We start from the raw sequence: 27,248 nt of genomic DNA, 5'->3' as shown, positions 1-27,248 counted from the left end.
TTGGCCACCCGTGTGCCGTGCCGCCTTTCATAGGTGATCGCTAACAGCACTTGCCTCAACAGTCTAAGGCTACACGGGGGTGCGATGTGTTAATTACATTGTTTACAACTACGTTGGGATGTAGCGTTATTGGAAACAGTAACGCGACTTTCAGACGAAAAATATAAAGGATTATTTAAAAAAAACTACGTTTAGGAAATGTTTTGTGGATCTGACGCTCAGGTTGGAACAAGGCGAATTATTAGGGGTCTGGGAGCCGTAACGGGTCTGGATGCGAGGCACTGAATGACAAACACGGAGTTTGCTCGTGTTGTTTGTTGTAACTCGAGACCGACTGCTCCGGAGTGTGGTCGCGTTGAACCTCAATGGCGTAGACATTACGGCACTGCTGTGGCGCCGATGAGTTAACGGATACTTTCATTATATCTGGATGGACAGACGTGTGAAGGAGGCAAATTGCTGAGCCGTGTTGTCTCCTCTAACAATGAAATTGCGACGCAGCACGGAGGGCACCGCCGCCGCTACTGATGATGTTGATGTGCTGAAATGTCTGGCTCCGACTGGCCGAGGCGCGCCGGGATGGGGAGTTGAATCCCGGCTCAAATTCCAGACCCATCGGAAAATAACGTCCAGAACCGTACTTCATTCGACCAGATGCTTCTAACATGCCACAACATGCATTTGATCAAATATTCCACTTTAGCATCCGAATATAATGTGTCTAGAGACTCGGGCTTTCCTGGATAAATACATTATACGGCAATGCATGATATATATTCTTTCCACCCTATTTGCCATGATTTGTTTTTTTAGGTACAGTATTGTACCTACAAGGTCAAACAATAAATGTGATTTTAGGTGTCGAACTTGGTTTAATTTCGTGATCAACAATAGCTGTATCTGGCGCGAGTCCACGTGGTCTACCCGTCCAGACAAAACTTAATTAGGGACCAGCATGGACAAGTGAATTAGCCAATGCCTTGGAAAATTATATTATGCAATTCGTATATTTAAAATTATAGGAACAAAAATACACGTGTGTCATATTGTAGAGTCAATATATAGCTATACAATCCACGTTTACACTGCAACAACACACATGCTCACCACAGACGTTTAAATCGGTCTCCAATTAAAACAGTGTACTCGCATGACAACTTCCAAGTCACACAGTTTTATTTCAGTCGCATTTATTGGAGAACATAATTCACAGCTTTATCACAATGCACCACACCTTCAAAAATCATTTTTTTATGTAATTTCCTCTTGATGGCTGTGCGATTTTTTTGCTCTTTTTAACCTCTGAAATCACTTAACTGAGAAGTAATATATTTACAATAAAATACTGGAAAGTAGTGTCAGTGCGCAATGACATTTCTTAAAATGTACCTATTTTAAAAATGTATTTTGATATCACTTTGTAAGTCAAATACAAAAAATAACACGATAAATTATATTTATGACATTTAAAAATGTGGTTATAAGTTCTGAAAGGTAGTAGTAAGAAGACAAATACACAGGATGACTTGCAGAGCAGATGTGTGAACAACATTTTAACTACCGTAATAAACTCGGGCCACAACAGACCTGCGACATCGTAACACAAACCAATACGACTGCAAAAAGGGTAAAACATACTTCACTTAAAATGTTTAACTGAAACTCTGCAGATACCAAATAGAAAATAACTGAAGTTGTCCATAATGTAGATTTTTTTGTTTAAAGTATATTCAGTTTTCAATGAACACAATAATTACATTACACTTTTGAGTTATTCTTAATCACGGGCGTTATACATTTTGTAGCTGGCCATACCCACTACAGATAATATATGTACAGAGACCTCTTTTAGCCAAAACTCGACACTTTCGTTAATAACACTGTTGTCCTGAAGAGGGGAAATTGAATACGCAGAGGCTATGAACAAGAGCCATTGTCGGAAATGTCGCCTTTGTATACAGGCGTACCTCGGTACAATTGCTCCTTAGGGACCAGAGCACCGCAATAAACCGAAAATAGCAATAAATCGAGTCACTTTTTTTCACTTGCGAATGCATATAAAAGCCTTAAAACATGTTTAAACTACACTATATTCAACGTGCAATGCAGCTACAGTATGCCTAACTAAACGATGTACGTAAATAAATAGAATTTGTTTTAATTACGCCGACTGACTCGCTAAGTTCACGTGCAAAAAGCTAGAGTTACAGATGATAAGCCAATCAGATTGTAAATGTACGTACATAATTATTAATCGAATCTTATTCTCATGCTAAGTTGAGACTCTTGAGATGCGACATTTATCTTGAGATTCGACATTTAAGAAAGCGCAATTATAGTGAAGTGCAATAAAGCGAGGTACGTTTTCTCCTCTTCAGGGCGGTGTTACTGACGAGCGTGCCATGGGTGTGTAGAGGTGTTAACCACGCACTGTTCTGTAACCTGCATTGCCACCAGGTATCAAGGGGGCAGTGCAGCGTTACATCGGTGTACATAACGGCTGGGGTCAGACGAGGTGAAGTGAATCGTAGCCACAGTTTTGGGAGAACCAATCAGACGGTTCCACGTGGGAATGTGGGATTGGTTGTACCTGGCCACAAACGAGTATAAGAAGGGTGACCACGCAGAGCTCGGGGAGTTCTCTCCCTACACGAAGACCGAAGCCCGGGCTGAAGACTAGCTAGGACCCTGGACCAGCCTTCCAGCCCTTCTGAGGGCTAAGGCTCGGCATATCCAGTGGTCAGGACCCACCGGGCCAGCGGTGGGTCAGATAGCCTCCCCTAGGTCCCAGCCGGAGGACTCTGGGATAGGGTAGCGGTAGATGTGCAAGTCCCGCTAAGCTAGGAGGCTGTACCTCCTTAGGTATCAAGAAGATGTGTGTAGGTTACGCTGAGTCCAGAGGCTGGTACCTCCTTAGGGTATCGGGTGAGAAAACCGTATACCCCTTTGTGTGTTAAGGACTGTATAAGGAAGAAATAACAATAAACAGAGTGTGCCTCCTAAGAAGTGTATTAGTCTTTACAACACTACAGCTGGAGTCAGGAGTGGTTGAAAATGGAAACAAGAAGTTCGGCCCACGTGCGAAGTCAGAATGAAGAAAACTCTGACTCACCTGCGGGAACCGCTAGCTCCGCTGAGAATGCTGGCGCGTTGTCGGCCGCCCAGCCAGCGGTTCCGCAGCCGGTCGCTCCTCCTGCCATGGGGGACGGACTCCGGGTGGCACACGGCCGTCTCGCCCAACTTCTACATTCCGCGGCCTCTATTCTCGACGAGATCAACTCGGAGGTCGCGGGTGGATCAAGTCGGTCGCCGGCGGACGTTCCCGCCATCGGCCAAGGCGACCATTTTGACTTTACCGCCGGAGAACCACGTGGTCCCGCCGGAAGCGGAAGCCAAGGGCATCCTGGGAACGCTGGGGGCCAATTGCGACCCGCAGCGTCATCAGCGCGCTACGCTGTAAACTCAAGTTACTCAGCGGACGCCGCATCATCACTGTACCGACAGGGTACAGTAGACGCTATCGGCCAGGCAATCATCGATCTCCGGCTCGAGACAGTGTAGGCTGAGGAGGAGACGACGTCCGCCCTCCAACAGCGCCTGCCCATCTTTCGGGAATTCGCGTCGGCAGGGGGCTACTGGGCGGCGTTCCAGCGTCACTTCCTGAGCCACCAATAAATGGTGGGCTGGTCGGACGCACAGGCGCTTCGAGCGCTACCGGCCACTCTGGACGACGACGCTCTCGCCTCGCTCCTCACCATCCCCAGGCAACAAAGGGCGACTGCAATCGGCCCTCCGACAGATGTCCGACGTCTACGGGCCTCCGTCTGACGTCCGCAGCCGATTTTATGACAGGCGACGCCACCCTAAGGAGTCTCCGTTGGCGTTCCGGACCACTCTACTCGCGATGGCAAGAGCGAGTTACCCCCGCATGGACGATGAAGCCGTCCGGCCAGCTTTCTCGGTGGCTCGAAGTCCTTTAAGACTACGATTTCAATGTTACCTACCGTAAGGGTGCACAACACACAAATGCCGATGCGTTGTCTCGCCTCCCGCCGGCTCAAAAATGTGTGTGCTTTTTGGGCTCGGGCCGTTGTAAGCCGCCACTGCCTGCGCAGGTCGCGCCTCTCGAAACGGTGTCCGCCACGCTTCCCGGCGCCTCAGCGCCGATGTCGGATCACGCGGATCCAACGGCCGGTGACGACTTGCTGGGGCTGACTTTGGCCGAATGGGGTCGGCACCAGAACGACGACATGTCGTTGTTGCGGTTGCATCATTACGCGAATAATTCGGCTCTGCGTCAGGGGAAATTTAATTCAATTGTTATGAAGCGCAGTTTACTGATGCATTGGGATGCTGACTCGTGTCAACACAAAATCGTCGTGCCCTCCGCCTTGCGATGTAAAGCCGTATGGGCAGCGCACGAGCGTTTATTACACCTGGGTGTCCATAAAACTATTGGGTTGTTGCGGTTGCAATTTTTCTGGCCGGGCATGCTGCGCGATGTATCCGACATTCTGCTGAGGTGCACCCACTGCACGCAACGTAAGCCGCCGGCTAGCCCGGCATGTCCACCCCTGCAACCCATTTCCGTGTCTCGTATAAACGAGTTGGTGGATCTCGATATTTTGGGCCATTTCCTACTACGCCATGGGGTAATAAGTACCTTCTGATTTAAAGCTTTCATGACTGCAGGGATTCATCTTCTTGGTTCTTTCGGTAAAGTCACTTAGAATGTAAATATAATAAAAATAAAACATAAAATAAAATTCTCACGACGTTTCAGCCACAACACAAGTAGCCTTCTTCAGGTGAAGGAACAGAACTGTCGAGACGACAGCGCTTCAATGAACGCTGCTAAGCTTCGCAGCGTCTTTTAAGCTAGGTGGGAGGAGCAGAGCGCTTTGACAAAGGAGTTTACATATCAAAAGGACAATTTAGCATTGAAATAGCTGTCTTAAAGTGTTGGATTAGCAGGGTGCTAAAGTCAGATATTAGCATGTAACTGGGAGATTAGCATGATGTTAATGTGATGAATTAGCATGTAACTGGTCGCGGAAATAGCTATGTTAAAGTCAGAGTTTACATATCAACAGATGCATTTAGTATATTGACGCTAAAGGACTGCAACTACTCAACTATCATACAATAAACCGATGTGAAAAAACTAAGTATAATCTACATCAATATAATAAATGTACTCAATATATTCTTCAATAAGTTGAGCTATTAACATAAAGTAACTGGGTATACACTACACTATAATGAATACCATATAGTAAACTGATAAACTACAATGTTATCAATTAACTCAATATACTCTCCAATCAGCTGAGCTACTAACAATAAGTCGTTATACATTACAATTCTATGTCGAAAAAAGGGTGGCGTTTTTTTCCTTTTCAACGTTAGCACCACGGAAGCGAAGAGCTATGTTCAGACGGACAAGTCCATCTATGCTCGGAACGGAGGAGGGGGGAGAAACAGCCACGATGCGCTGCTCTATCCTGTGTTGCGTTACAACTATGTGATAAACTAGACTACTATACATTGCAATGTTATACCTTCCAATCTAAACTACATTGTATAATATCATATACACAGCCCAATGTAAGCTCTAACATTATGCATTATATTGATATGTCTCCAACTAAACTTTTTTCTACATTACACGACTGTACAACGTAATATACACTGCCATAGACAAACCCACCCTTGAATTATACAATGCGTTATTATACACTAACCTATACTTTAGACTGTAAAATATTAGACTTGTAATATTACACGTATTATTCTACCAACCCTACTGTATACTACACTGCTGTATATTCACTATACAATTACGATACTATATATTGCCTTTTCAATTATGTTAAACATTACACTTTAACACGTAGGCTTTCGCGACCAATATTATTCATAATAAAGGTTTTTGGGTTAGATCGCGTTATTTATAAATGTGTCGTAACCCTCCACCACCCGACACGGCCAATCAGCAAAAAAAGTGTCACGTTGACAAAAGGCAAATAATTCACTACTTAAGTAGTGAATTACTATTAGCAAGCAGTCACAACTATATACTTAATTTGTTGAAAGTTTGACGTTATTTTTTTTCCACCGATTTTTGTGAATTACTTAAGTAGTGAATTATTTGCCTTTTGTCAACGTGACACTTTTTTGCTGATTGGCCGTGTCGGGTGGTGGAGGGTTACGACACATTTATAAATAACGCGATCTAACCCAAAAACCTTTATTATGAAACATTACACTTATACTATTTATTATTATACAACATGCTATAAACCATACCATTGACCGTCGTCTGAAAGGTATTAAGAGGCAGTGTCAGCGAATGGACTGCGGTCTGAAAGTCACCGTAAAATACAATCAATTAAGAACCAAAATGGTTTATAACGTCTTTCCAATGGTTACTAAGCCAGATTCCATCTTCTTGGTTGAAATTGTCTCTGTGTTTGTATATGTGGATGACCTCATGAACGAATCTCTCATGGTAGCCGGATGGCTTGCAGAGAACCTCCGTCTTGGAGAAGTCAATGTCATGTGAGCCCACTGAATTATAACAGTGATCTGCCATGGCTGAGGTGTTCGTCCTACCGTGTTTCAAGTCTGTGCTTTATGTTCACGGATGCGGTCCGAGATATGTCGTTTGGTTTCTCCAATGTAGCTGCTACCACAGAGGCAACTTAGTTTGTAGACGCCCGGGTACTGTATGTCTAGAACCACATCTTTTACAGACGGAACCAGATCACGGATTTTATGTACTGTGTTGAATCGGACCTGGATCTTGTGTTTATTCAGGATTTTGGAGATCTCTTTTGTGACCCCCGCAATGTAGGGTAAGGTGATGGTTTTGAATGGCACCTCAAGAGTATCCTTCTTCATGGCTGGAGTGATGGCTTTGCGGATTGTGTAGTTGGAGTAACCATTAGCCTTGAGAGCTTGGTGTACGTGCTTGAGTTCACTGGCAATGTGTTCCTGGTCGGAAATGCATTGGGCTCTATGGTATAGAGTCTTGATGAGGGAATTCTGGGATGGATGGTGGTGGGAATCCGGTTTTAAGTTTGCAGCCGTATGGGTAGCTTTCCTGTAGACAGAGTGGCTCATTGAACCATCAGGTCTCCTTTTAATTCGGACATCCAAAAAGGGTAGCTTGCCATCTTTTTCGACTTCCATGGTAAATCTGATGGCTGGGTGTATGGAATTGATGTGGTCAAAGAATTGGTCTAGAGCAGGCCGGCCATGTGGCCAGATGACAAAAGTGTCATCCACGTACCTCTTCCATAAGGTTGGGCGTAGAGTGGCAGTCTGGATGGCGTCAGTTTCAAATTTCTCCATGAAAACGTCGGCTACAACCGGAGATAGGGGGGAGCCCATTGGGGTGCCCTCAGTTTGTTTGTAGAAAGTTCCATTCCAGGTGAAGTATGTGTTGGTCTTTGGTACCGAAAGAACCAAAGATGAATCCTTGCAGTCACGAAAGCTTTAAATCGAAATTCATATGGTATTCAATATATAGTGTAGTGTATACCCAGTTACTTTATGTTAATAGCTCAACTTATTGAATAATATATTGAGTACATTTATTATATTGATGTAGTTTATACTTAGTTTTTTCACATCGGTTTATTGTATGATAGTTGGGTAGTTGCAGTCCTTTAGCGTCCATATACTAAATGCCTCTGTTGATATGTAAACTTTGACTTTAACATAGCTATTTCCGTGACCAGTTACATGCTAATCCCTCACATTATCATGCTAATCTCTGACTTTAACACCCTGCTAATCCAACACTTTAACACAGCTATTTCAATGCTAAATTCTCCTGTTGATATGTAAACTCCGTTGTCAAGGCACTCTGCTCCTCCCACCTAGCTTAACAGACGCTGTGAAGCTTAGCAGCGTTCATTGAAGCGGTCGTCTCGACAGTTCTGTTCCTTCACCTGAAGAAGGCTACTTGTGTTGTGGCTGAAACGTAGTGAGAATTTTATTTTATTATGTTTCATTTTCATTATTTTATTTCCAGACTATGTGACTTTACCGAAAGAACCAAGAAGAAGTACCTTCTGGTTGGGGTGGAGTATGTTACGCGGTGGCCTTGGCCTGGGCCCTCCCCAACCAGTCGGCAGTGGCCGTCGTGGACGCCTTTGTTCAGGGCTACGTCCTGGACAAAGGTGCACTAGAACGGTTGCTGACCGATCAGGGAAATTTTTAAGGAGTCCTGCTGAATGATGTGTGCCGCCTGTTGGGGACAAAGAAAGTGCGCAATTCGCCCTACCATCCCCAAACCGACGGCATGATGGAGCGCCTGCATAGAACTCTCACCGCTATGTTATGCCATCAGGTCGATGAATGTCACCTCGATTGGGACTTGCAGGTTTCGGGGGTCCTCGCCGTGTACCGCATGGCACCTCATGTGGCGACGGGATTTTCCCCGTTCTTTTTAATGTACGGCAGGGATGCCTTTCCTTCTGCCGACGTTCGGCTAGAGATCGAACAGCCACCGCAGAAATCCAAGCTCGTTGAGCACTTGCGATTCAACCTCCGTAAGTTGGCGGAGGCACGGGAGGCTGCCATTGAAAATTCGGCTTCCCGCCAACGAGCGAATTTGAGACTGCGTGACCCTCGGACGTCCACGCATCGGTGGGCTCCGGGAGACAGGGCATGGCTTCACTGCTCCCAGGTGCCAGTGTCCACATCGGCAAACTCCTCAGGCCATGGCGGGGTCTGGTAGAGGTGGTGGAGGTCCTGCGTCCCCAATGTATTAAAATTCTCTGGGGACGGCGTCGCTGGTTCGTTCACCCCTCTCAGTTGAAACCCTTCGCCACACCGCGCGTCCCTCCACAACACACGCAACACGGACCAGATGTTGCCCCGTTGGTGCCTAACCCACAGCGCAGGTGTGTCATTCCTCCTGCAGATGATACGGGAGTGACGGCTCCGTGCAGGCCACGTTCGGCCTCAATGGACCATGGAGCATCAGGTGTCCCCGTGGAGACGCCTCGACCCACCGGATGTTCTTGTTCATCCTCCTCTTGTGCCGCCGACGAAGCCTACCATCCCCTACGATGGCCCCGCGAAACACACGCGCGCTAAATCTCGCCGTTTTTTATGATGTTCTCTTGCTTGCGGACACGTTCCCGGTTCCTAATCAGGTCTGATACACTCGCCGCCTGCTCTATTGCCTTGTATATACATTATGTTGTTAGGGGGTATTTATATGGGTTTTTCTCTTGTTCTTCTTGTTGTTCGTGAGGCACACTCACATTTCTTCTGTCATTGAATTTCGAAGTTTCACATTGTTGCAGCCGGGACGGCTGGAGCTTCCGAAAGAGGGGGTGATGTAGAGGTGTTAACCACGCACTGTTCTGTAACCTGCATTGCCACCAGGTATCAAGGGGGCAGTGCAGCGTTACCTCGGTGTACATAACGGCTGGGGTCAGACGAGGTGAAGTGGATCGTAGCCACGGTTTGGGGAGAACCAATCAGACGGTTCCACGTGGGAATGTGGGATTGCATCTACATCATTAGACCTCCTTTGCCAGTACCAAAATGTAATAATAGGGTTTTTCCCCTTTTTTCTGGCAACAAAACTGAAACCTTTTTACAAGGATTCATGTCTGCATTAACCACAATACCTGCAGTCAAAATACAAACAAAAAACATACTATGATAATATATGCATTGTCCTTGAAACTGATTGGTCCACACCAAGGGACGGCTTTCTTTTGCACCTCGACCCAATTGGTGCTCCACCAGATAACGCCAAAAGGCGTTGAATTAGCATGTTACTAATTCTAGATTTAAAGCTTTCGTGACTGCAAGGATCCATACTCTTTGGTTCTATTCGGTAAAGTCACGTAGGTAAATAATAAAACAACAATCACGACGTTTCGGCCACAACACAAGCGGCCTTCATCAGGTGAAGGGACGAGCCTGTCTGGAGGACAGCGCTGGAGTGGAAGAAGCCACGCTTAGATCACGACATTTAAGCTGTGTGAGAGGAAGAAGAAGAAGACCACGGGCTTTGACAAAGGAATTAGCATATAAATTAGCATTGAAATGGCTCATTGAAATAGCTAAGTTAAAGTATACACATCCGCAGAGGTGCCCCTTGAACAAAGGAAATTAGCATAGAATTTAGCATTTAAATAGTTTAGTGATTAGCTAGTAACTGGTCACAGAAATAGCTATGTTAAAGTCAGAGTATATACATTCACCTAGGCACCTAGTACTCATCAAACAGGCGAATTTAGCGAAACACAACCATGCTCAGACATCGGACCTGTGTGCGAGCAGAGAGGTGGTGTACGTGCCGGTGGACTTGCAGTTTAAATGTCGTGATCTAAGCGTGGCTTCTTCCACTCCAGCGCTGTCCTCCAGACAGTCTCGTCCCTTCACCCGATGAAGGCCGCTTGTGTTGTGGCTGAAACGTCGTGATTATTGTTTTATTATTTACCTAGCATGTTACTAGCCTCACCTCCGGAGCGGAGGAGGGAGGGGGCTGGGAACACAGACAAAACATTTACTTCTCCAAGACAGTGTAATGTTACAGGTCTAATATTTCGTGGTCTAAAGTATAGAGTAGTGTAAAGTAACACATTGTATAATTGAAAGGTGGAGTTTTGTCTATGTTATACCATGTAGTTTATATTGGAGGGTATACTATTGTATTATACTGGTAGGAACGAAGTTGTAAACTGAGTGTACCAGCCTGCAATAGATTAATGTGTCCGTCCGTCCGTCCACTTTCAATACTTTAACGAAGTGAAATCTCGTGCTGTTGGGGTGTAAAAATAAAATTGCGCAAAATTCCAATGTTCCTACCAGCCCACCCTGCAGGGACCTGTTATAGTAGTCCAGTTTATAGCATAGTCATAATGCAACTCAGGACACAGCAGCGCACCGTGGCTGTTGCTATTGTTTTTTTCTTTTGGAATAATTTTTTGTCTGTTCCCAGCCCCCTCCCTCCTCCGCTCCGGAGGTGAGGCTAGTAACATGCTAATTCAACTCCACCCACACAGCTATAAAAAAGACTCGGTCCTTGCGTGACAGCGTTCATTCAGGCGCTGTCTTCTGGATAGACCTGTTTCTTCACCTGAAGAAGGCCACTTGTGTTGTGGCCGAAACGTCGTGAGAATTTTATGATTTTATTTTTTATTTTATTTCCATTCTACGTGACTTTACCGAAAGAACCAAGAAGATGAATGCATATAATTCGTATGGACGTTCATTCGTTGGTAAAAAAAAACAATGGGTGTCATCCGATTGCGTTTTTCTTTCCCTTGACAGCATAATGTTCAGTCAGAGCTGGCAACCCGAATCAAAACGGGTTTGCCCCCTTTTGGTCAAACCCACATCCTGCTAAACATGGGGACCATTACTGCAACTCAAGAACCCCTTCGAATTTTCAGATAAGATTATCGGCATTACAAGCTATCAATGGTCAATAAACGTCTTCACTGCTGCTGCAAGTCTGTTTCGAGAGTAGGATGGACATGCATGCAACCGCACCTGCAGCAATGTGCGATGCCAAACACAAACATGGAATGAATAACTCTACTTGTGCAGTGTAACTCATTTGGAATGGTGATTATTCAGGTTTAATAGTGCCCCCAGGAGCTAGCTAGTCAAATGTAGAATTGTTGGTCAGCAGCATTGGTGAGGAATGGGTCTTAACTCCACCAGTCTGGAGTAAATGCTACTTCCTAGACAGAACAGTACCGTTTGAGTTCTAGATCTCTTGATTTGCCTGGCCAGAAAGTATTTTCTTTCCTCAATATCTTATCTATTTATCATCAGTTTAATCCAATATGCTTTATTCCATCAACTAAGATGTAACTAGTTTAGTAATTTTAACAAATCAGAGAAGCATATTTAAATGTGGCTAATTGTGCTAAGAGTTGATGCAACGAACCAAACCAAAAGGAAGATCTTTGCACTTTTGCTATATCTGTCCCACACATCTCCATGAGAAAGTTAAGAGGGGTTCAGATTTACATATTAACGGAATGGCTGCAGCATATCAACGTGACAATTTGCCCCATTCCCACTGATGCTGATATCAACATTTTTCAAAGGGAGCATTTGTCCACGATGAAAGGGGGGCCCTTAGCGCACATGTGTGTGACCCATGTCTGTCCTGCGTTGATCGATTTGCAGGTGGAGCTTTGCACGAACGTAATTGGCGTGTAGGATGCACAAAATCTCATTAATATTGCACCATGCATGTGACACTGTGCATCATCATGGGGAGCGGTAGTGGAGTGGTCAGCGCGCTGCGATATGAACCCGGTGACTCGACTTTCAATTCCCGCTCACGGCTAACACCAGTGACGATTATATGAACCGATCCTGGGCCTCCCCTAGGTCGACTCACCCTCAAATGAGTACCTGGTGCGGTGTGTAAACATCGTCGGTCGGGCGTGGTGTTTGCCACCCACCCCCTCGTGTGCCGTGCTGGCCTTAATAGGTGCTCACTAACAGCACTTGCCCCAAGTCTGTGAAGGCTACACGGGGGATCTTTGTCTTTTTCATACCCTGAGAAGCATGGCAACTCTTTCGGTCAATGTAAATGGCACGCACATTGTCCTATCTGTATAGACAAAAGTTAATTATGTGGCATGGTGTCACACACTGGATAACATGTTTTTAGTATGAAATAAACAAAATTTCCAGCCTAATACTTTAATTGTTTTTACACATTACGATGGTTTAACACGTAGTATTAGGTTTTCGCAATCAATATTATCCAGAGGTTTTTGTTTGGTTAGATCGCGTAAATCTAAACGTGTCGTTAAACCCCCCACCACCCAACAGCCAATTAGTAAGGTTTGTCATGTCAACAAAACATGCCAATTCGTTACAAGTTTAGCAGACAAACCTTACCAATTGGCTGTCGGTGGTGGTGGGTTTAACGATATATTTATATTTATGCGATCTAACCCAATAACTTCTAATATAGATATGACAATGTTTTTTTATAAGAAGCTTCATAACCTTTCTATAATCTCACATGAAGCTCTGTTTCACCTCAAGGAAGATGTGGTGGCTGTAAATACATTAAACGACACTCAACCCAGTGCTCCTCACGAAAGATCCTGCTCGGAAATAGAGAATTAAATATCCAGAAAATTCTAGTTTTTTCTTTCATATTTGAATTATCACGTAAAGATAAACCTATTTGATTGAAATGGTATACATTTCAACTCACCAATTTGTTTGGAAAAGTTTTGCTCACACTTAGTATATCCTCAAGTCCTCATAGCTATATTCTTGGTTCTTTCGGTAAAGTCACGTAGAAGGGAAACAATAAAATAATAAAAATATAAAACAATAAAATTCTCACGACGTTTCGACTGCAACACAAGCAATCATCATCAGGTGTGAAAACCACACCTGATGACGATTGTTGTGGTTTTCACACCTGATGATGATTGCTTGTGTTGCAGTCGAAACGTCGTGAGAATTGTATTCTATATTTTTCTTATTTTATTGTTTCCCTTCTACGTGACTTTACCGAAAGAACCAAGAATATGAATACCTGCAGTCACGAAAGCTTTAAATCCTCATAGCTAATTAATATACTGATCATTATTAATTGTTAACCCAGGAGAGCCTCACCGAGTCTCCAAGCTTGTTCAGGAGGGTCCTGATAAGTTTTTGCAGGAAAGGGGTGATGATTGTCATAATTTCTCAGTTAAGAAGTTAGCGAGTATTTTTTTTATTTGATAAAGTTGCACCATCACCCAGGCCTCGCACGATGGCCTCCTTCCTCTTCTTCAACATCCACTCGGAAGCAGACGGAACGTACGTTGTGGTTCATACAACTCCCGAAATTATTAACCAGGGCGGCCTGCTGGGTTTGATCCATGGGCCTCTGCAACAAGTGGGTGAACGCGTTTCTACTAGGTCAAGTCACCACTTGAAGGGTGTTAACAAGAAATACTTTTGTTCAATGCTACAGTACTAATAATTATCTCGGAGTCCATCCTGACCTTGGCTGTCATGAGCAAAAAAGGGTCACCAACTGTAATAACACTGACGCATAACGTTCTCACCATGAAGCCTAATTCCTAACTTGTCAGAAATACGTTTCACCATTTTTTTTGGTGTGAAAATGATAAAACTGGCCAAAACATCAGGGAGGAATTCACAAAGTTTTTCCATTCATACCAACAACTTAAATAAATATACAGTGGCATGGAGGTTTACGGAGGAACTAATCTTGACATTTATCATGAGCCTTGTTTTAACCAGAAGAAAGCGCAGCGCTCAGTGAGGTGAAAATAAAAATTGTTTAGTTTTCGATATAGAGGACGCAGAAAGTAAGATTGATGGATCAGTATTAAAAGTAGGGAGGCTTCTTTTTCCAGCTGCAACGTTACAGGAGAGCTCTCGGACCCATATATATTAACCGAGGCATTTATTCCTGTCTAAACTACCAATCTCTTGTAACCAATAGTTGACGTGTTCTACAAAACTCGCTTTTCCCATAATGCAAAGTGTCGATTGCCACTCCACAACGAACTTGCACACATCCCCATTCACGCTCGCGTTCCTCCGCTTCGCCTCAGTCGCCATCAAGAGGATGCTTCACCGTTGAAGGCCTAATTTATTTCGTGACACATGCCTACTCTCCTGCCTCCCCCACATCGAACAAAATACCAAGCGAAACAGCCTTTGCCATCCTGCACTTTCTTACCTCCAGTTGCTCTCTTAGGGCATCTCTCCCACTAACCCCGCACTAGCTCAAACTACTAATGTGAAAGCCACAACTAGACGTGTACTGCATCAGAGGTTATTGAATGCCACTCGCCCAGGGATCGGCAAACCAAAATAACGAGAAGAGCCGATTTTTGTTCTTTTTCAAATTGGGTTTAAAACTCAATATTTCCAGAGCCGCACAATACCATGTGGTGGTCATTCATAAATAATGTCGCAAAGCAGCAGCGGGGTCCTTAAAGAGCCGCCGGCATGTGGCTCCGGAGCCACAGGTTGCCGACCCCTGCACAAACCCAACACTTTCGACTCGCAACACTGATTACCCCAAGTCGATTTATTCAACTTAATACAGGTTTTTTGGGTTAGATCGTGTAAATATGTCGTTAAACCCGCCACCACCCGGACATTGTCTACAGGAAAGCCACCCACACGGATGCCTATCTAAAGCCTGATTCCCACCACCATCCAACCCAGAAGAATTCCCTCAGATGGTTGTCTCCCCATGGGTGGGGAGACAGCTTTGAGGATTGTACGGTCAGAATATCCATTCATCCTGAGGGCTTGGTGTACGTGCTCCACCTGACTGGCTAGGTGGTGCTGGTCAGAGATGCAATGGGCCCTATGGTGTAGTGTTTTGATGAGGGAATTCTTCTGGGCTGGATGGTGGTGGGAGTCAGGCTTTAGATAGGCATCCGTGTGGGTGGCTTTCCTGTAGACAGAATGTCCCAACATTCAGCAGTTACATTGGGGAAACGAAACGACATGTCTCGGACCGTGTTTGCGAACACAAGGCAGATCTGAAGCACGATAGGACCAATACCTCTGCCATTGGAGATCATTGTTTGAACGCTGTGGGCACACACGAAATAGATTTTTCCAAGACGAAGGTACTCTGCAAACCAACTGGCTATCAGAGATTTGTTCATGAAGCCATCCAGATATATAAACACAGGCACAACTTAAACCGAGAAGATGGGTACAAATTGAGCAAACATTGGAAGGACGTGATTAACCAGGTAAAGTCTTAACCTGCTGTGATGTTTCCATCCTTCCTGCGATTTCAGCTGACTCTCTGAGTTGCATTATTAGGTTGGATGTCTTTGTATTGACGGGCTTGGATGCCCTTCTCGCTCAGTCACCGATGCTGCGACATACTAGGCAAGTCACCGATGCTGCTGCACACTAAGCTCGTGCATTGATATGCTAATATCTCACAATACAATAGCCACTTCCACAGCCTCAGGCAGACCATCTCTAGCCCCGCCCTCTTACCCAGAGGCTGCATCCATCTCAAGCCTACATAATACCTTGTTTCAGTAGCTTTCTCTCACCTGAAGACGGTCACTGGTGTTGCGATCGAAACGTCGAGATCTATTAATAATTTTCTATCTACGGGACTTTACCGAAAGAACCAAAGAGTATGGATTCCTGCAGAAAGCTTCAAATCAAGATTATACTACTTGTTTAACCGGGAAAGTCTCATGGAGTCTCAATACTTTTTTCAGAAGAGTCCTGCCAGGTTTTGCAGCAGGGGGGAGCAGGCGATGTTGCGTATAATCCCTGAGTAATTTCCAGGTATCTTACTTAACTCCACGCACCTCGAATTTGCGGCATTCTCGGGCCCCCGAGTCGGGAAACGGAACACAGGCCATTAGTGATAAGCCAATTAATTGAGCCATCATTTATGATAGCCAGGTCGCTTCTGAAAAATATGCTGGTAAAATCTTTTTTTTGTGATTTGCTTACCTTTCCTATACTTTGCACTCCTATTGTGCTTTTGCATAGTTTGGTGTAACCTTCTGTCCCCTTGTCTCCTACTGGACATCTGTGGAAATAGTTTTATAGCTCATTGGATTGGATTCCTCCTGCACTATAAATTCAGATTCTGAAACCTCCCCATCCCAAACTCACAGAGCTTGTCATGAACTCACTACAAGTTTGCATTCATACAACCATATAAAACACAATTGGCTACAGTATACACAGCTCATGACTTCAGTTGTATTTTTCAGGAAACGGACTCTCTGCCATGGGATTCCCAGTCCTCGATGGTAATGTGTACGGGTGGATTGTATTGGCGATCGGAAGAGAAGGGCAACGTGTGGTTGCGCTTGGAGAAAATCCCACTTCATGATTAACAATTGTTTTATTGTAACAAAAGCCTCTGCGAGTCTTCAAATATCTTTACCGGAAGGTTACCTCATTTCATGTTTTTTGTCCAATCAATGTTGATTGACTCAATCCACTGGCATGACGTTGCCGTCACAGTACTCAAGTGACCGAAGAGTCCTGCCTGTATTTCAACCGGAGTTTGGAAAATGCCTGAAGCGGAGTTTGATTCCTTGTCAAACTGGAGCCATGAGCCACCACTGCTAAAATTACATTTGTCTCAGATTTTTTTAAGTTTGCGCTTATGTCCGGCCACCTGGTTGGTGTGTTTTGAGTTGGGGCATGTTCAGCATTTAACTCATCTCCTGAAAGCTACCGCAGCCATGCAAAGAGCTCACTTAACTGGAGCGAAGAGCCTTTTTCCGCCCCACTTCTTGAAAAAGGGACCATCGCAATTTGTTTCAGCGAATTCACCGCAACGTTTTGAGAGGCTGAAACGAGAAGGATGAGCAATTTTGCTTCTGCTACCCGTACAAAAATCTTAGGTTTTTTTTCATGTACACTACACGTACGGCCTGAACACATTCACCATCATGCCTTAACTTGGCACGTACACAAACCAGGGAGAAACTGTTGCATCCCAATGCACTATACAGTTTTTTTATGACTTCAATACTTATAAACCAGCCAATATAGAGATAGTCTTCACTTTCCATTTTAGAAATCACTAAAATACTGGATTTCCTAAATTGGTCATGGGAAATTAATAATCTACTTTGCATAAACATGAGTGAAAAGACAACAGTAGTACGGTACAGTTTTAGATTATAATTAAATTTAACATTCATTTTGGTCATTTAATACTGTGGCTGGAAAGCGTCAGAATTTGTTACCAATTGCGAACACGATCGCTCTGACCGGGAAACGCGGCCGCGTAACACGGTCGGGTAGCACAACTGGGTAACACAGTCTGGTAACATAGCGGAGTAACAGCCTGGTAACACAGCCGGGTAACAACCAGGTAACACAGCCGGGTAACAACCAGGTAACACAGCCGGGTAACAACCAGGTAACACAGCCGGGTAACAACCAGGTAACGCAGCCGGGTAACAACCAGGTAACACAGCCGGGTAACACGGCCAGGTAACAAAACCGGGTAACACAGCCGGGTATCATGGCCGGGTAACAGCGGGGTAACGCGGCCGGGTAACGTGGACGGGTAACGCGGCCAGGAAACACGGCCGGGCAATACGGCCAGGTAACACGGTCAGGTAACGCACAAGTGCCGTGATGATGTTGCCATGTGGGGAAGCGCCGCCCCCCCTCCGCCCCCCCCAGCCGTTGTGGATTCCAGAATAAAGAATATAAGTGATTATCAAAATGTTATGCGCCCTCGTTCTCAATATTCTCCAATGTACACCTTGCAAAGAAAAGTACGGACGGGTTTCTTGTGCACCGTGAGTGTTGAATAGTTTCTTCTTATTTCAAAATAATTTCATTGACTAAAAAAAGAGCAAGAGAAGAACTTTAAGTAGAATGATGTTACGATCGTATAACCGATTTACAGTTGTGCACCTTACAACATTCAGAGCAGAGTATGCAAATGTGATATATTAAAGTATAACGTACAGTAGACTCGATTATCCACGCAAATGATGGGGAGGACGGCCGCGGATAATTCAGAATCGCGGATAATCAAATAAATATCCATTTTCTGCGGATCTCTATGCCAAAACCACTTATATAGGTATACATTAGTGGTTTTTGAAGCAAAACTGACAATTTCGATTCTTGCTCTTTCAATTTAGAACGAATACTAACGATTGAGCGATTGATGACGTGTGTGCTCAGTGATAGCACTTTTCTGCTCTCGAGCAGAAGACTCGGCCCACTAAGTGGACAGCAGCAGGGCCAGCCACCAATCATCAATCAAACTCCACCCACTGTTATAAAGATCTGCATCGACTGCACTGTAAAGGCGATCACATGCATTTCGGATTAACTGGAGCACATATTTGTTCAGTTTAAGCACGTGACTTGTAATAAACATTTCTAAGAATAACTTCAACTGTTTTAAGATTATTAATTTGGGCTTAAGGGAAATATCCATGAGTTATTTACGTCAAAATCTCAGGTGTGTGCGGTTAATCCGCAAATCGGATAAAACGCATGCGGATAATCGAGTCCACTGATGTATTTGTTCTGGATTCCACGAACATTATTTGCTAACGTGTACTCGATAGGTACCACATTTAGCCAACGTTTCACATTGTCACGCATGATGAAGAATTATCCAATTACCTGCTCAATGTACCCGACTGGCTGACAGAGAATATCTTTAAACATTAAAAATAGTTAATTTGTGTTATTTTTATAATATAGTAAATGTTGAATGTGCTTAAAACTGCAGTAAGCAAATTAACACAACAATTAGATTATTCCAGCATATTCATCAACTCAATAAAATGGTTCTGATAATAATCCTGGGAAACATCCACATGTTAAGTGTAAGAATAAGAACACCGACTCATGTTTGAGTGTGGGTTTTAATCACTGCTCAATTTGGACCGTTGATGGGCATGCATGTGAGCAAGGAGAAAACGTGTTTAAATGAAGTGATTAGACATCAATACAAGATCGTCAATATACTGTGTGTACACTTGGTTGGGTATTCACAATATCTTCTTTGGTTCTTTCGATAAAGTCACGTAGAATGAGAATAAAATAATAAATTAATAAAATAAAATAACAATTAAACTCTCACGTTTCGGCCACAACACAAGTGGCCTTCAGGTGAAAGGAACAGACCTGTCGGGACGACAGAGCTTCAATGAACGTTGTTAAGATTTGTAGCGTCTTTTAAGCTGGTTTAGAGAAGTGAGGCACACCTTGACAAAGGGGTTTACATATCAAACAGGAGAATTTAGCAATGAAATAGCTGAGTGATTAGCTTGTGACTGGTCATAGAAATAGCTATGTTAAAGTCAAAGCTTACACATCCACAGAGGCACCTAGTACAAATCAAACAGGATAATTTTAGCATTGAAACAGCTGAGTGATTAGCTTGTGACTGGTCATAGAAATAGCTATGTTAAAGTCAAAGCCTACACATCTACAGAGGCACCTAGTACAAATCAAACAGGAGAATTTAGCATTGAAATACCTGAGTGATTAGCTTGTGACTGGTCACAGAAATGGGTATGTTAAAGTCAAAGCCTACACATCTACAGAGGCACCTAGTACATGGACACCAAAGAGGCTGCAACAACTCGACTATCATATAGTAAACCGATGTGAAAAAACCTAAGTCTAAATTACATCAATATAATAAATGTACTCAATATATTCTTCAATAAGCTGAGCTATTAACAGTAACTGGGTATACACTACACTATATAATGAATACCATATAGTAAAACAATAAAAACTAAAATATAAACTACCTCAATGTTATCAATAAACTCTATATATACTCCAATCAGCTAAGCTACCAACAATAAAATGGGTGGATTGTTACCCTCAACTTCAGCACCACGGATAGCTACGAGCCCCATTCAGACGGACGAGTTCATCCATGGTCGGAATGGAGGAGGGGGAGAGAGACAGCTGCGAGGCGCTGTTATACTCCATGTTGTAAACCATACCATTAACCGTGGTGTGAGAGGTATTAAGAGTCAATGCCAGCGAAAGAGCTGCGGTCTGAAGGTCATCGTAATATACAATTAATTAAGAACCGAAATGGTTTAAAACATCTTTCCAATGGTTACTAAGCCAGAATCCATCTTCTCGGTTGAAATTGTCTCTGTGCTTGTATATGTGAATGGCCTCATGAACGAATCTCTCATGGTAGCCGGTTGGTTTGCAAAGAACCTCCGTCTTGGGGAAGTCAATGTCATGTGAGCCCACTGAATTATAACAGTGATCTGCAACGGCAGAGGAGTTCGTTCTACCGTGTGTCAAGTCTGCTTTATGTTCGCGGATGCGGTCCGAGATATGTCGTTTGGTTTCTCCAATGTAGCTACTACCACAGAGGCACTTTAGTTTGTAAACGCCCGGGTACTGTATGTCTGGAACAGCATCTTTTACAGATGGAACCAGATCACGGATTTTATGTACTGTGTTGAATCGGAGATCTTTTTAGTGACCCCTGCAATGTAGGGTAGGGTGATGGTTTTGAGTGGCTCCACAAGAGGATCCTTCTTAATGACTGGAGTGATGGCTTTGCGGATTGTGTAGTCGGAGTAACCATTAGCCCTGAGAGCCTGGTGTACGTGCTTGAGTTCACTGGTAATGTGTTCCTGGTCGGAAATGCATTGGGCTCTATGGTATAGAGTCTTGATGAGGGAGTTCTTCTGGGATGGATGGTGGTGGGAATTCGGTTTCAAGTAAGCATCTGTATGGGTAGCTTTCCTGTAGACAGAGTGGCTCATTGAACCATCATGTCTCCTTTTAATTAAGACATCCAAAAAGGGTAGTTTGCCATCTTTTTCGACCTCCATGGTAAATCTGATGGCTGGGTGTATGGAATTGATGTGGTTGCGAAATTGGTCTGGAGCAGGCTGGCCATGTGGCCAGATGACAAAAGTGTCATCCACGTACCTCTTCCATAAGGTCGGGCGTAGAGTGGCAGTCTGGATGGCGTCAGTTTCAAATTTTTCCATGAATACGTTGGCTACAACCGGAGATAGGGGGGAGCCCATTGGGGTGCCCACAGTTTGTTTGTAGAAAGTTCCATTCCAGGTGAAGTATGTGTTGGTTAAGCAATGTCTCACCAGGGGGGGTACATCAGTATGCAGTCCTTGATGAACCAGGTCTTCAATGATAGCGATGGTGTCAGGTACCGGGACTTTGGTGAACAAGGACACCACATCAAAACTGACAAGCAGGTCGTCTGGGGACAGGGCAATGCCTTTGTCGACACCAGGTGAGTAGAATTTAGTACTGCAGAGGTGGTTTTTCCAGTGAAAGGTCGCAGTATATCATCAAGAAAACGTGCTAGTTTATAGGTTAATGGTATGGTTTACAACATGGAGTATAACAGCGCCTCGCAGCTGTCTCTCTCCCCCTCCTCCGTTCCGACCATGGATTAACTCGTCCGTCTGAATGGGGCTCGTAGCTATCCGTGGTGCTGACGTTGAGGGTAAGAATCCACCCATTTATTCGCCATATAGCATTGTGATATATAACGACTTATTGTTGGTAGCTTAGCTGATTGGAGAATATATAGAGTTTATTGATAACATTGAGGTAGTTTATATTTTAGTTTTTATTGGTTTACTATATGGTATTCATTATATAGTGTAGTGTATACCTAGTTACTGTTAATAGCTCAGCTTATTGAAGAATATATTGAGTACATTTATTATATTGATGTAATTTAGACTTAGGTTTTTTCACATCGGTTTACTATATGATAGTCGAGTTGTTGCAGCCCCTTTGGCGTCCATGTACTAGGTGCCTCTGTAGATGTGTAGGCTTTGACTTTAACATACCCACTTCTGTGACCAGTCACAAGCTAATCACTCAGGTATTTCAATGCTAAATTCTCCTGTTTGATTTGTACTAGGTGCCTCTGTAGATGTGTAGGCTTTGACTTTAACATAGCTATTTCTATGACCAGTCACAAGCTAATCCCTCAGTTATTTCAATGCTAAATTCTCCTGTTTGATTTATACTAGGTGCCTCTGGATGTGTAGGCTTTGACTTTAACATAGCTATTTCTATGACCAGTCACAAGCTAATCTCTCAGTTATTTCAATGCTAAATTCTCCTGTTTGATTTGTACTAGGTGCCCCTGTGGATGTGTAGGCTTTGACTTTAACATAGCCATTTCTGTGACCAGTCACAAGCTAATCACTCAGCTATTTCAATGCTAAATTCTCCTGTTTGATTTGTACTAGGTGCCTCTGTGGATGTGTAGGCTTTGACTTTAACATAGCTATTTCTATGACCAGTCACAAGCTAATCTCTCAGTTATTTCAATGCTAAATTCTCCTGTTTGATTTGTACTAGGTGCCCCTGTGGATGTGTAGGCTTTGACTTTAACATAGCCATTTCTGTGACCAGTCACAAGCTAATCACTCAGCTATTTCAATGCTAAATTCTCCTGTTTGATTTGTACTAGGTGCCTCTGTGGATGTGTAGGCTTTGACTTTAACATAGCTATTTCTATGACCAGTCACAAGCTAATCACTCAGTTATTTCAATGCTAAATTCTCCTGTTTGATTTGTACTAGGTTCCTCTGTGGATGTGTAGGCTTTGACTTTAACATAGCCATTTCTGACCAGTCACAAGCTAATCACTCAGCTATTTCAATGCTAAATTATCTTGTTTGATTTGTACTAGGGTGCCTCTGTGGATGTGTAAGCTTTGACTTTAACATAGCTATTTCTACGACGAGTCACAAGCTAATCACTCAGCTATTTCAATTCTAAATTCTCCTGTTTGATTTGTACTAGGTGCCTCTGTAGATGTGTAGGCTTTGACTTTAACATAGCTATTTCTATGACCAGTCACAAGCTAATCACTCAGCTGTTTCAATGCTAAAATTATCCTGTTTGATTTGTACTAAGTGAGGCACCTTTGTCAAGGTGCCTCACTTCTCTAAACCAGCTTAAAAAGACGCTACGAATCTTAACAACGTTCATTGAAGCTCTGTCTTCCCGACAGGTCTGTTCCTTTCACCTGAAGGCCACTTGTGTTGTGGCCGAAACGTCGTGAGAATTTTATTGTGTTATTTTATTGTATTAATTTATTATTTTATTCTCATTCTACGTGACTTTCCCGAAAGAACCAAAGAAGATGAATCCTTGCAGTCACGAAAGCTTTAAATCGATATTCACAATATATTACAATATTCTCAACTTCAGCCTCCTGTTCTGGGATTTGTATTTAACAGTGCGGAATCACAGGGTTCTCCGATATTGCTTGAGTGAAAGTCAACAGAAGCTTCTGACTCACACGTGGCATTGAACACTTTTAAATTAAAGAATGGCGGTTGGAAATGAATTAAGCTGTATCATTGCTTTATGGTGTAACTTTCACTTAACTCTCCAACACACCGGTATGTGCTGTGCTAGTGTAATGACAGGGTGACACCTGCCGACCTATAGGGGTAATTACGCTTAGAGCTGCATTACATAATACCTTTTTATGAAGGTGTGTATCTGGGGTAACGGTGAAGGGTGGAGTCAGTCGAGAAGCTCCGGGAACCAACCCGGGTTCTAGAGAGGGGGCGTGGCCAGAGCTGGAGCTTGACCATGCCAGATATAAGGAGCACCCAACCAGAGCTTCGGGGCTGTTCGTGTAGGGTCTGGGTCCTGGTTGCGTCGCTGCCGTCGTCATCTCTTTGTCTTCGACCACGTGGCTGTTCTTTTGCAAGACCAGCTCTGTCGCAGCCGCTACGCTCGTCAATCAGCCAGCGTAGTGCAGGACAGAGATGGCCTGCGTGTTTGGACAGCCTAGGTGTAGCCGCGTTACGAAGTGTATCGCCCTGTGTGCTCTTAATAAATAAGAAGCCTTCTACCAGACGTGTGTCGGAAGTCGCTCACTACACTAGTAACAAATTGGCAGATTGATTCAATTCATTGCCGCACTGCCATCTTGTGGTCACATTGCAACGTGTGTTAACTACAGTGAGGTGTTTTTGACCTATGCTCCTATATATACCAATACATTCCTTGTCATTGTATTTGGATCTATTGTAAACACACTATCATATGGACGTGCAGTAAGTTGTGCTTGTGAAATATAGAAGTCCTCCTCCGTCAAGTGGTGACAGTTAAACATGCGTTTTGTCCAACTCACCTCTGTACTTCAGCTTTTGCGGTTTCTTGTTGGGGCAGTCTCTGCCAGAAAAGTTGAAGTTGATATTGGTGCGGACGCATCTGCTACTGAGCGTTTGAGTTGGCCTAAAGTTGTCGTTCATACTCAGAAAGATCTGGGATGGAAGGTTTTGGCTGAGTAGTCGAAGGGAATGCATCTATAAAAGAGGTGAACACACAATGGATTTTACAATTCTAAACATCCGACTGCTAAAGTGTCAATAATGTACTGTTGAAGTCAGTGGACATGCATCCCGCAAATATTATCACTGGTGGGGGTACTGGTCTGAGGGATGGGCGGACGTGCCTCATCACTCAATATCTTCCGGGTGTAAACACTCCTAAGGTCCCATTATGCTAACCATTTCACTTAAAAAATACTCCATCAGATCAACGTGCACACACACATGGGTTTGAAATACATTGCTACTTGAGTAAAGTGAAAGGGCTCAAATCTCATCTTGATGAATTAAGTTTGAACACGTAGGCTTTCGCGACCAATATTATTCATCAAGGTTTTTGAGTTAGATCGCGTAAGTATAAATGTGTCATAACCCTCCACCACCCGACACAGCCAGTAAGGTTTGTCATGTAAACAAAACGCGCCAACACACCGGTGGGCTGAAGTATTTAACAAAATGATGAATTCAACAAATTATTCGGTGAGACTGCGTTGGAAGTGGAGCACAAATGACAACAAACGCTAAAACCTCAACACGTCAATAACTCTGGCGACGTTTCGGCAATGACCCTTCTTTACAGCTCAAAGGCTAAGGGAAGTCCATTGCATGTCTATGTGTTTTTTTTAAAATCAGGTCTGCAACATTTTTTTCTAAGTCCTCAAACCATGAAATGCAAAGAAATGCAAATTACGTGGGAACGATGTGCTTTTGCCAATTTTGTTTTCTTGGAGTTGAGTGTTTGTTTTTGCTCAGCCAGGGTAGGAGAGGCCCAGGGAGCTAAAACGCTTTCCCAAGGGTGACCCGGAGGGACACGGGGAGAACGGGGGATAAGAAATGTGCCTCGTCATATCCCACCTCTCTTTTCAGCATCCTGAAATACTGTTGTTATTTATATCATGGGACCTTTTTTAGCCTTCCCAAAGAAGGCTGTCTCTGGTGTAGGCTAATCAGTTCCAAAAACTGCATATATTCATTAATTATAAGAGCATGTTTGTTTGCACGTTCACTACAAGTGCGTGTGGTTAATGGAGACTTGATTCCTTGCAAATTGGTGTTTGAACATCTTAACACCCCCTGTTTTATTGCCAGAAATGGTAAAACCTATTCTTGTTTTTCATACTGTTGTGTTTATTCACTAACCATAGGAATCATAATACGTATTGTATTTAGATTTCAAACCAAGTTATTATTTTATGATAATTTAATAAGTTTTACCGTGGAATTACATGGGATTCCATGGAATTAATTCCATGTATTTGTGCCATTATAGCGCAATGCTAGGGGAAAACTCTACTGTATGTAATCCCAATGGAGTAGTTTAACATGTAGTAGGCTTTCATGACCAATATTATCCAGAGGTTTTTGGGTTAGATCGCGTGAATATAAATGTATTGTTAAACCCACCACCACCTCACAGCTAATTAGTAAGGTTTGTAACGTTAACAAAACGTGCCAATTGGTTACGAGTTCAGCACGCCGGTGTGTTGGAGAGTAAACCCACAACATTTACTTACAGAGTAAATCAATTAACTTACGTAGTCCCCAGTTTAGTCGGCTCTGCTTCTTGGAGCTAAATGTTGACGCTATTACAGTAGAGCTAATTGACTTCAGCGAGTGTTGAGAAATACACTTTGGGTCAGTTGTTAGATGTAAATGTTTTTGTTATTTATTTTAAAACGGCGAAATATTCATAATTGTCAAGTGCAGCTAAAGTGCTCAAAATGAGCGCTGGGCGGCCTTGTTCAACATGCCTGACAACAGTGGCCTAAATCAATCATATGTACACAACCCATTCAGAACTCTTTGGCATTAAGCAAAGGCTATGCAAGTGGTTTATTGAACATTGTCCTGACATCATTTGATTTTCTGTGCCCCTTACACTTGTCCGAGTTATTCCAAACAATTTTAAGGACTATAAAAATGTGTATAATATGTACATGGTAATTGTGAGAGAGATATGTCAACTGACCTAAGCAAGAGAGAAGTACACAGTGTGACTGACCTGCAGGTGAGTGATATACACGGGTTTGTTCATGACTATCCAGGTGACGGTCTCATAGCAGGGTGGCGTCGTCATGGATCCTTCATATGTGATGTAGCTTGACGTATCTGGGTAGAGTTCCTCGACAGATAGACCCTGAAGCAGGTAGGCATCATCTGAAATAAAATGCAACAATGTTCGATGAGTCGGTGTCAGGAGACAAAAACAATTAGCTTGGAGCTTTCAGCGACCAAGTGCATCACCCCATGATTGAGAACGTCCTGTGGATGGAGATACGACAGAACTAATTCTGAGATCCCTGTGAGTAACCTCTTATCTGCACTAGCAGAACTGCACTTTTATGCAACATTTAGAATCAACGTGCTTTTAGAGTATTTGGGCTGCTATAAATT

At 43.6% G+C, this 27,248-nt stretch overlaps 1 protein-coding gene across 4 annotated transcripts in view; it reads right to left on the bottom strand.

Moving 5' to 3' along the window:
- LOC116946286 (carbonic anhydrase-related protein 10-like) overlaps positions 1-27,248 on the bottom strand; it is a 378,302-nt gene that overhangs the window by 7,233 nt on the left and 343,821 nt on the right. For 2 of the 4 annotated variants that reach the window (XM_032961344.2, XM_076069951.1), the window contains 2 exons: positions 26,857-27,011; positions 24,656-24,830 (listed from right to left, as the gene is read on the bottom strand). In XM_032961344.2, the coding sequence (XP_032817235.2) occupies positions 24,656-24,830; positions 26,857-27,011 (330 nt within the window). Of the gene's footprint in view, positions 1-1,158; positions 18,351-24,655; positions 24,831-26,856; positions 27,012-27,248 lie in introns of those variants that run through there. The other 2 variants (XM_032961345.2, XM_032961347.2) reach the window with 2 other exon arrangements.

The sequence above is a fragment of the Petromyzon marinus genome, chromosome 26 (genome assembly GCF_048934315.1).
Source record: "Petromyzon marinus isolate PM22_M1 ecotype Great Lakes invasive population chromosome 26, UKy_Petmar_22M1.pri1.0, whole genome shotgun sequence".
NCBI lineage: Eukaryota > Metazoa > Chordata > Hyperoartia > Petromyzontiformes > Petromyzontidae > Petromyzon > Petromyzon marinus.
Note: the sequence above shows the minus strand (reverse complement) of the source record. Positions and strands in the feature narration are given on the sequence as shown.